Source organism: Sinocyclocheilus anshuiensis, unplaced genomic scaffold (assembly GCF_001515605.1).
Source record: "Sinocyclocheilus anshuiensis isolate Anshui unplaced genomic scaffold, SAMN03320099.WGS_v1.1 scaffold282, whole genome shotgun sequence".
Classification (NCBI taxonomy): Eukaryota; Metazoa; Chordata; class Actinopteri; order Cypriniformes; family Cyprinidae; genus Sinocyclocheilus; species Sinocyclocheilus anshuiensis.
Window position 1 is genome coordinate 1,460,407 of NW_015544154.1, and position 10,789 is coordinate 1,471,195.

A 10,789-nucleotide genomic window follows, 5' to 3' on the forward strand; every position below is an offset into this window, starting at 1 on the left:
ATATAATATTACTGTAATAGAACCATGATAACAAAACCGTGGTTTGGAAAAAAACATGATTACTACGGTCATGATTACTAGAGTTTTACCATAGTAAAACCATGGTTAACTGTTGTAAGGGTACAGCGCTTTTCACAATACATATAATTTCAAAGCAGGTTTACAGAAAATGCATGTTTCAAGGTTACAATCACAAAATATCCTTTAAACATGCAGAGGTGACTGTGACTCACTGGGGTGCATCTTCTGGCAACAAAGTAATGTCCATAAATAGCGGTAAGATTAAAAAAAAAAAAAAAGTTTAGTTAAACAGAAAAAAAACATTAAAGGGTAAATTTGCAGTTTTGCGTCAGCTGGCAGAATTTTGCTGACAAATAAATGGGCATATCTCAGTATAAGTAACTCAGAGAAAGAGTAGGCCTAAACATTGTTCACATATATTATCATCATAGTAGCGAATCTAGCGATAAAAAGCGGGTTGAAAATAACCAAACTTACGCTTTAAGGCAATGATTACAATACATAATATCTGGCAGTTTTGTATGTATTTCTATAGTTGCTGTCATCTGAAGTCTGAAATTATTGGCATCATCTGAAGTCTTCACAAGTGAGGCAGGATCCAAACTGCCGTAATCTCTAGTAACATTGGGATGGACATACTAAAGATGGGCGAACACTGCAATTTATAATAGTCCCTTAATGATTGTTGCTTGTCAGACTGCAAGAACATGATCCTCATGTCACACTGTAGGATCTCAGCGGTCATTAATGTCAGACTGTGCAACAGTCAAGGCATGTTAAAAACAGACCTGTGCAAGAAACATCAACCCTTGGTGTCATCAACATATTCGGTGAAGGTGAGCTGTATTACAGACAGGAATGAAATGGTGGGCAATAGTGCGTGTCCACTGGCGCAGAACAGAGCGAGCGTTTTCAGTTCATTCCTATGAAACTTCTATATAAATTAATTAATGCTCACTCCTCCTAGTGGCCCCACTCTGGAAAAAACAAACTAGGTTCCCAGATCGTATTCAGCTGCTGTCTGCAGCCCCGTGGCCAATACCACAGGAGAGACCCTCTATCGTAATCGAAGCCGCAGCTGTGGAGTCTTCATGTTTGGCCCCTCAACGAGAGTCTAGCCAGCTCCCAGCAACAGTCACTAATACCATTCTAGAGGCTAGAGCTCTGTCTACAAGACGTCTTTACACCCTTAAATGGCGAGTCTTCAGTGACTGCTGTTCAGCACGAAGTCTGGATCCATATTCTTGTGACATATCCCACGTGCTAACCTTCCTTCAGGAGTTGTAGGACAAGGGCCATACCCCTTCCACACTCAAGGTTTATGTGGCAGCCATCGCGGCGAATCATTCTCTCGTGGCTGGCAGCTCAATCGGTAGAAATGACCTGGTCGTTAAGTTTCAAAGTGGAGCTCGGAGACTGAACCCACCACGCCCTAGACCTGTGCAGACATTTGGCATGTCTATATTGTAGTCCTGAGGGCCCTCAAGGGCCCTCCGTTTAAGCCACTTCAAACGGCTGGCCTGCGGCCCATGTTGCACAAAACTGCTCTGCTTTTGGCATCGGTAATTCGAGTAGGTGACTTGCAAGCGCTGTCAGTCAGCACTCCCTGTGCTGTGCCCAATCTTCCAACCAGACAATAATCCAAAACCAAACATTAAAATCAGCACAAAAATGGGTCACTGGGCACAAAACCAAGCTTCTGCTATGGCCATTCCAGTTCCCGGAGCTGAACCCTATAGAAAATGAGTGGGGTGAACTGAGAAGAAGCACCAACATGGAGCTGGGAATCTGAAGGGTCTGGATAAAGGAATTGTCTCTGATCTCTTGTCAGGAGCTCTCTAACCTCATCAGGCATTATAGGAGAAAACTCAGAGCTGTTATTATGCCAAATGGAGGTTTCAAAAAGCATTGAATAAAAGGGTGCCGTTAAGTGTGTCCAATGTGTATTAGAGAAAAACATGTCATAATGATATTTCCACCCATTTTAAATTCTTATTCTCCAATGAGAGGTTAGATTTGTGAATTTTTAAAATAAAAGATCAAAATGATTTACAATGCAGATTTATTTTCACAGCCTTCTTTGATCATATTTACCAAGGGTGCCAATAATTCTGACCACGACTGTATATGCCTATATATGAGCCACAAAATATATTTACCTTTCAGGTGAATCTCTTTGTAACAACGTTTGTAGATCGGGAAGAAGGAGGCGGGAACATTTAAACACTTTAATAATAAAAAACACAAAACAGCGCGACAGCCCCTCGCGGACAACTGTCGCGCACAAACAGAACCAAAACACAAAATAAAATCCAGGCCTGGTCCTCTCTCGTCCAACACTGTCGTCACTCCTCCTTTTATCCTTCCGGAGCTCCTCCGTGGGACTCGAGACCGGTGAGTGGCGCAGGTGTCGCGCATTAGCATTTACTCCACCGGCCTCGCTCCGTTCCCATGGCTCTCGGCCCCGGCCCAGCCCCCGCCCCTTTCGTCACACTCTTTTACTGGGATTCTGTCTTTGGTTATTCAATTCTAAAATCTAAGTCAAAACACAATTTTAAATAGAATAGTTGCTACTGTACCTGCTAACAATATCTAAATGTTACAATTTAAATTCAAATGGCAAGGATCACAAAAGAATACAAATTATTTTTTCATGTTTATTACCGGTAGTAATTTCAAAATTACATGTGCCATTCAATTGTTGCATGAAAAATGTTATATTTAAAATAAATTATTTTTGATCCCAACATATCCGCGTACCATTGCCTTACTGCATATTAGACATATATTTACACTTTAAAATTATGTGAGAATACAAAAGTATCTACAATACTACTATGTACATTTTTTGGGAAATGTTTGTATGAATGCGTAGGACACTTTTGGCCACTGGAGGGCGCTAATATTGCCGTTTACAACGCTTCCTCTCTGAAGCACATGTAAGTAGCTTGTAAAATAGAGACTGTAAAGCCTATCTATACTGGGATATGATCAAACACCTCGTAAATCCACATATAAGTTCATTATCTGTGACCAAAGCACAATTTAGGAAACAATTTTATACATTATGTGACTTGAAAACTAATAAATAGCTCACACATCCCATTAAAACATTGCCACTGACACAAAATAGGAATTACGAAGGTTAACAAACCTCTAAACACTGTGGGGCTTCACATGCCTGCCTGCACACCTGAGCTTTGTTAACCAAGTTTCCCAACAGCATTAAAGACACATCTGTAATTTCCAATGGTTTTCCTCATGCACTCAAGCTCGACGTGGGCCACAAAGTGACTGCAACCGTGAGGCCAGTGTAGCCTGAAGCCCATCCAGAGCATTGGGATCCAGCAGCAGCTCCTCAAACTGCTCACAGTCCAGAAGATCAACCATCTTCTGCAGGAAGAAGCCTTCACAGAATACTGCCAGCTCCACTGCCTCACTCACCTGCTCCATAACACACAACCAAACAGATGACATCAGAGGACTGAAGCTTGATGCTGGAACTATGAATACGTTCATGTAAGCTGTATGCACATACTTTGGAAGTCTGGTAGATGCTCACAGCATTGTTGAGGTTTATTCTCTCTGAGCAGAGGATTTCACAGCGTCTCTTCAAAACTGGAAGCTGGAATGAGTGGGCCACGGGCAGAAGCTGTACAGGATATGACCGAGTGCATCTCAGCTTAAGTTGACTGTTTTATTTTCATTTTTAATGCCAACTCTTTGAATTTGATTACAGAAATCTATTTAAACAGTACTGTACTATATATCCACGGCTTTCCTACCTCCAGCAAATCAGACACAGACATGTCTAAACATTCTGCTCCTCCACAGTAAAGATGTGCCATCATCATCTGAAATAAGTATTTAGAAGCTATTTTAACAGCATTACATCATATATGTTTGTCTTGCATATGTTCAGACCAAGGTTTGTTGATTACCTGGAACGTGCTGTATTTTAAGTCAGTGATTTCAATGGCCATGTTGCCTGATGTGCCATTACATCTGTAGAGGCCCAGTAAGCCTCTGAACCTAATATGAAAAAAAAATAAGAGCATATATACAGCATAACCAATCACAGAATTGATTATAAGGCACTACATTCAAATCAGTAAAAGACCCACCTCTGTGAAGCAGACATGAGCAGAACTTTGTGGGCATAAAACGGCCTTCCCTCCACCACAAATATCACATCAGACATCTCAGTGTTATTCAGAAAATGAGCATCTGTGAGGTTGACATGGTACATATTAACAATCATAGGCTTTTTGATGCTGAATTGCATACAGTAGGATGTTACTAGTACTTTTATGACAGCATAGAATACTCTTATTCAGCAAGGATGGACTGAATTGATCAAAAGTGTATATACAAAATATGTACAAAAATATGTTTCAAATAAACACAGTTCTTTTGAAATGTCTGTTCTTCAAGAATCCTGAAAAAGTCACGGTTTCTACAAAAATGAAGCAGCACAGCTGTTTTCAACATTGATAATAATAAGAAATGTTTCTTGAGCACCAAATCGGCATATTAGAATGTTTTCGAAGGGTCATGTGACACTGAAGACTGGAGTAATGGCTGCTGAAAATGCAGCCTTGGTAAGTGTAAGAGACGTTTTTCAAAACATTAAATCTGACCAATCCCAAAAGTTAGTGTACATGTAAGTAAAGTATGGTGTGTGGTGATCTGCATTACCCAGCTGAGCTGTAGGTGTGTCCTTTACTGCCAGAATAGATGGGGCGGCTGTAAAACAAACACAGTGGCTGAAGATGACTGCCAGCTGCTTACGGATATCCTTACTCTGCATTAAAGAAAAGAACATACAGACATATAGTCTCATTTCAAATACAATATTTCAATTGGCTGACCATTCTTGAAGCAATCACATGCTGTTTTTGGTGATGGATTTGTTAAGGTCACCTTGCTAGTTTTAAAAATGGAGAAGAGGAGTGGAAGACCCTCTGAGAGCAGCTCCTCACAGTATTTTTCATCCCCAATAGTGGTGAAGTCTTTAAGGAGAGAAAGCATGAGATCAGTCCTGGACTGGAGCTGGGCACTGTGCACTGACTCCAGCCATACGTGCAGCTTCCACGGCACTCCTGAGAAAGAACAAGAAGCTTCTTAAAACACTTTCAAACGTTGAACAACTCATTATCTCATTGCAACTGTTTATACACTACTGCTCAAAAGTCTAACGTTTGGGGTTTAAGGTTTTTCAAAGTCTCATATGTTCACCACGGCTGTTTATTTGATTAAAAATAAAGTAAAAACAGAAATATTGTGAAATATTATTACAAAATTGTTATTTCTGTGATGGCAGCCATTACTCCAGTCTTCATTGTCACATGAAATCATTCCAATACGCTGATTTGGTGCTCAAGAAACAATTCCTCTTACTATCAATGTTGAAAACAGTTGTGCTGCTTACTATTTTTGTGGAAATTATGATACATTGTTTCAGGATTTTTTGATTAATAGAAAGTTCAAAAGAATAGCATTTATTTGAAAGAAAAAAAATGTCACATTATAAATGTTTAGGTAATATTATGTAACATTATAAATGTTTTAATGTCACTTTAGATCCATTTAATGCATCCTTACTGAATAAAAATATTAATTTGTTCTTCAGATTCTGCCTCAAATTTTTGTACAGTAGTGTGTCAACCCAGTGGTTGACAATATATGATTCTACTGAAGTTAAACCACAACTATTATTTTAAAAACTACCGGTGCTTGTGCTGTAATGGTGAAAAAATTCCTAGTATTAGATATCTTAGTAGAGAACCACTGTTTAGTGCCTAAAAAATGCAGGTTAATCAATGGTTCACTAATAATCTCTCTCTGTGGGCTGACTGAGCGTGTAATCATCGACTTCAACACACTTTGCTGTGCACATGCCAAAAAATATCTCACTGTTTATGCATCTCTAATTCAATCTGTTGTCCATTTCCTTTGATTTATTAAAAATGAGTCAGATGTGTACCCAGTGCCCTGAGCTCCATGGTGACGTCCAGGTATCCGTGCTCAGCGCTGTGTAGGCTGGCTTCCTGCAGGGCTTTGATGCGGGCCTTGCACAGCCGTGGAGCGCAGACAGACTTTGCATTTGCTCCATCTTTTATTTCCTGCTTCTCCTGCTCCTCCAATCCCTCTGCCAGGATCTCCTCCAGAGAAAGCACGTCCTCCTGCAGCCGCTGGGGCTGACTCAACAGCTTCCTCAACACATTCCTGGGGGAAAATACAATATTCATTACATAATAATGCAATTCAATCTTGATCAGTCCCAGCTAACACAAAATTAGTTATGAAAACTGTAATTCCATTTAGTTATGAAAACATTATTTCTGAATGTTTTTTAAACCTTCGAAACATCCAGTTTTTTTATGTATTAAGAATGTAAACATTATCTTTAGAATGTTTTGTCCTAACATTTACATAACTTTCAAAGAACGTAAGTGAAAGTTATGGGAACGTTCCCTGTTAGCTGGGCGTGCATGTGGCTGTGTAGTTGAGGGGTCAGTACCTGTGTCCATGTGCTGCAGCGTGACTGAAGCAGTTCATGCCCTCATAGAGTGATGATGTCAGATGCACCCGCAACATTGGGTCAGCGCCACGGGACAACAACAGACACACCATCTCATAATTCCCTGAAAACACACACACACGCACACACACACGCACGCACGCACGCACGCACGCACACACACACACACACACACACACACACACCAGTTGTTTCTAATACAGCATGTTGATTACTACCAATATGTTATTACTGTAAACACTATCATTCAATGGTTGACTGAAAAAATGCTGTATTTACTTGACCACAGTATAGTAAAAACAGTAATATTGAGAAATATTACTACAATTTAAAACAACTATTTTCTATTTTATATATTTTAAAATGTAATTTATTCCTGTGATGCAAAGCTGAATTTTCAGCAGGCATTACTCCAGTCTTCAGTGTCACATGATCCTTCACAAATCATTCTAATATGCTGATTTGCTGCTCAAGAAATTTTTTTTATTATTATCAATGCTGAAACCATTAATATTTTTGTGGAAACCATGATCATTTTTTTCAAGATATTTGTTAAACAGAAAGTTCAAAGGAACAGCATTTGTTTGAAATAGAAATATAACATTATATTAAATAAAATTATAAATGTCTTTACTGTCACTTTTGATCAACTGAATGGAAGAAAGCTGAATAAAACTTTTTTTTTTTTTTTTCAAAAACTGATCCCAACTTTTGAATAGTAGTATATATTAAGATTTTCATTGCAAATAGTATCTGCCACTATTTGTGCCAGGGTGAAAATAACCTCTGCTATAGTTTTCTGTGTCATGAATACATTCAAACATAACTTTAAAAGAAAGCACATGTGAAGGATGACTTTTCACTTTGTTTTTCCCCACCTGCGGCTGATGCCAGCTGGAGGGGTGTTTCTGCTGAGCTTTGGTGGCCGTTTCTCAGGGCTGTGCCCTCCACATCTGCTACCACATCTAACAGGAGCTGAAAAGGCCAAACAAAGTTCATTTAACATGATAGTCCTCCAATTGCAGTCTGTAATATCAATATACAGAAGCGTGTAACTCAAAACATACCTTATTTTTGAAGTCCTTTTTAAAATGAACGTATTATTACAGTAATAACAAACACTATTATTTAATCACTACATAAAGTAAATAGCACTGTACTTGTAACTAGTGTGCATGTTCACCTGCACTACAGATATGTGTCCGTGCAGCACGGCAAAGGTAAGGGCCACCCAACTGCGGCTCTCAGGATGGACAGAGGGATGTTTTGGTGAACAGTTGGGCACCTGAAAAGAACATAGTGGAAAAAAAAAACAAATGTATTTCTTGGTAAACCACCAAAATGCTACTGCATATGTAAGAGTTCCTAGAGTATTACTTCACACTACCACAAACCATCCATTCAAGAGTGTGTTAACCTGAAACGAGCCCACAGGTAAGATATAGATCAATGGTGCCCTATCCTGCTCATGGAGGGCCAATATCCTGCAGAGTGCAGTTCCAATCCTAATTAAACACACCTGAACTAGCTAATCAATGTCTACAAGATTAATAGACACTTCCAAGTAAGTGTGTTGGGGCAGGACACTACAGGATTGGACATATGCTGATTTGCTGCTCAAGAAATTTTTTTTATTATTATCAATGCTGAAACCATTAATATTTTTGTGGAAACCATGATCATTTTTTTCAAGATATTTGTTAAACAGAAAGTTCAAAGGAACAGCATTTGTTTGAAATAGAAATATAACATTATATTAAATAAAATTATAAATGTCTTTACTGTCACTTTTGATCAACTGAATGGAAGAAAGCTGAATAAAACTTTTTTTTTTTTTTTTCAAAAACTGATCCCAACTTTTGAATAGTAGTATATATTAAGATTTTCATTGCAAATAGTATCTGCCACTATTTGTGCCAGGGTGAAAATAACCTCTGCTATAGTTTTCTGTGTCATGAATACATTCAAACATAACTTTAAAAGAAAGCACATGTGAAGGATGACTTTGCACTTTGTTTTTCCCCACCTGCGGCTGATGCCAGCTGGAGGGGTGTTTCTGCTGAGCTTTGGTGGCCGTTTCTCAGGGCTGTGCCCTCCACATCTGCTACCACATCTAACAGGAGCTGAAAAGGCCAAACAAAGTTCATTTAACATGATAGTCCTCCAATTGCAGTCTGTAATATCAATATACAGAAGCGTGTAACTCAAAACATACCTTATTTTTGAAGTCCTTTTTAAAATGAACGTATTATTACAGTAATAACAAACACTATTATTTAATCACTACATAAAGTAAATAGCACTGTACTTGTAACTAGTGTGCATGTTCACCTGCACTACAGATATGTGTCCGTGCAGCACGGCAAAGGTAAGGGCCACCCAACTGCGGCTCTCAGGATGGACAGAGGGATGTTTTGGTGAACAGTTGGGCACCTGAAAAGAACATAGTGGAAAAAAAAAACAAATGTATTTCTTGGTAAACCACCAAAATGCTACTGCATATGTAAGAGTTCCTAGAGTATTACTTCACACTACCACAAACCATCCATTCAAGAGTGTGTTAACCTGAAACGAGCCCACAGGTAAGATATAGATCAATGGTGCCCTATCCTGCTCATGGAGGGCCAATATCCTGCAGAGTGCAGTTCCAATCCTAATTAAACACACCTGAACTAGCTAATCAATGTCTACAAGATTAATAGACACTTCCAAGTAAGTGTGTTGGGGCAGGACACTACAGGATTGGACACCCTGGTATAGATAAATAGGTGAAAACTGAACGAGCACAGTGTCATTACCGCTACGTCCAAGTTTGCTCCAGCATCAATGAGCATGTGCACCAGAGCCTCGTCCCCTGCTGAGCAGGCATACATCAGAGGAGTCATGCCCTACACACCCACAGAAAAGAGAGAGAAAAAGGGTTATTATCAAGCAAATTATTTTAAAACATCATTCATATTATAATATTAAATCATGCATTATCTTTTTATGTTCTTTTTGTTTGATTGTTAATTTTATTCTTTTAAAAACCTAGCAGTTGTAGATGTTAAAAATACATCACTAGAACTCCATTAAAGGGTTAGTTCACCAAAAAATGAAAATTAATTTTTCACAAAATTTCATCATTTTCTCACCCTCAAGTTGTTCCAAACCTGGGTGAGTTTCTTTCTTCCACTCAGTACAAACGGTAATATTTTAATGAATGTTGGGAACCAAACAGTTGACAGTATGGGAAAAAAAATACTATGGAAGTCAGCAGCTACTGTCAACTGGTTACCAACATTCTTCAAAATATCTTCTTTTGTGTCCAACAGAAGAAAGAAACTTATACAGGTTTGGAATAACCTGAGGTTGAGTAAATGACCAAATTTAAATTTTTGGGTGAACTATCCCTTTAAGTCAGGTATTTTTATTCTGTCATAATTCAGAAGCTCAGGTTTTATGGGTTCACCTGGTCATCCATTGTGTTCACCCCATCTGGGCCCAGAAGCTGGATAGCCTGGCCAATCAGATCAGTGCGGCCACAGTTGAGCATGCGAAAGCCAAGATCCAGATTAAACTTGTCTGCGGCAGCCTTTGAATCTAGACGTTTAAAGGAGGTGAAACAGCACTCTGGCCTGAGAAAAAGAAAGAGAGTGAGTGAATTTAGAGTTAATTAGATAAAAAAAATTGTGAGTAAAAAATACGGCAATAACTTGGCAAAATTCTCTGACAGGTGGAGAGTCAAAGTACAAAGTTAACTGGGTAAAGATGGAGAGAAGCAGAAATTTTGGACATGTTGCTGCAGTGTGTGTATATATTATTTTTATTTTTCTTCATTTACAAAATCCAAAGCAAATTAACGCACATGCAAAGTATTTTTGTCAGCATGTGGAAATTTAACCCTTGACCTTGGTTTTGCCAGCTACCAATTGAGCTACAGGAGCATCTTACTTGAGCTGTCGAGGTTCACAGTCCAGTCCAGGGAGTAGCTGTCGGGCAGTCTGTCTCACATCATCACTGTCCACTAACAGGCTCCGTCGATGCTCCGCATGGACCATAGCGACTCGCATCCACTCCATCAGAGGAGGAAGAAGAGGAAAAGGCCTGAGAGAGACACAGTATGACTCAGTTATTTACCAACATCTCTCACTTCACCCCTCTCTCTTTCTCCTTGCCAAAATGCACACACACACACACACACACACACACACACACACACACACACACACACACACACACACA

At 39.2% G+C, this 10,789-nt stretch overlaps 1 protein-coding gene across 1 annotated transcript in view; it reads right to left on the reverse strand.

Annotated features, from left to right (window-relative positions):
* Positions 1-2,714: 2,714 nt before the first annotated feature.
* Positions 2,715-10,789, reverse strand: part of LOC107695373 (ankyrin repeat and BTB/POZ domain-containing protein 2-like) — a 22,072-nt gene continuing 13,997 nt past the window's right edge. Inside the window, exons 4-17 of the mRNA XM_016495258.1 lie at positions 10,499-10,651; positions 10,017-10,182; positions 9,364-9,453; positions 8,897-8,998; positions 8,592-8,688; positions 6,545-6,668; positions 6,008-6,249; positions 4,945-5,123; positions 4,720-4,825; positions 4,146-4,248; positions 3,963-4,053; positions 3,807-3,875; positions 3,560-3,673; positions 2,715-3,465 (exon numbers count right to left, since the gene is read on the reverse strand). Of these exons, the coding sequence (XP_016350744.1) occupies positions 3,289-3,465; positions 3,560-3,673; positions 3,807-3,875; positions 3,963-4,053; positions 4,146-4,248; positions 4,720-4,825; positions 4,945-5,123; positions 6,008-6,249; positions 6,545-6,668; positions 8,592-8,688; positions 8,897-8,998; positions 9,364-9,453; positions 10,017-10,182; positions 10,499-10,651 (1,813 nt within the window). The 3' untranslated portion in view covers positions 2,715-3,288. The remainder of the gene's footprint in view (positions 3,466-3,559; positions 3,674-3,806; positions 3,876-3,962; positions 4,054-4,145; positions 4,249-4,719; positions 4,826-4,944; positions 5,124-6,007; positions 6,250-6,544; positions 6,669-8,591; positions 8,689-8,896; positions 8,999-9,363; positions 9,454-10,016; positions 10,183-10,498; positions 10,652-10,789) is intronic.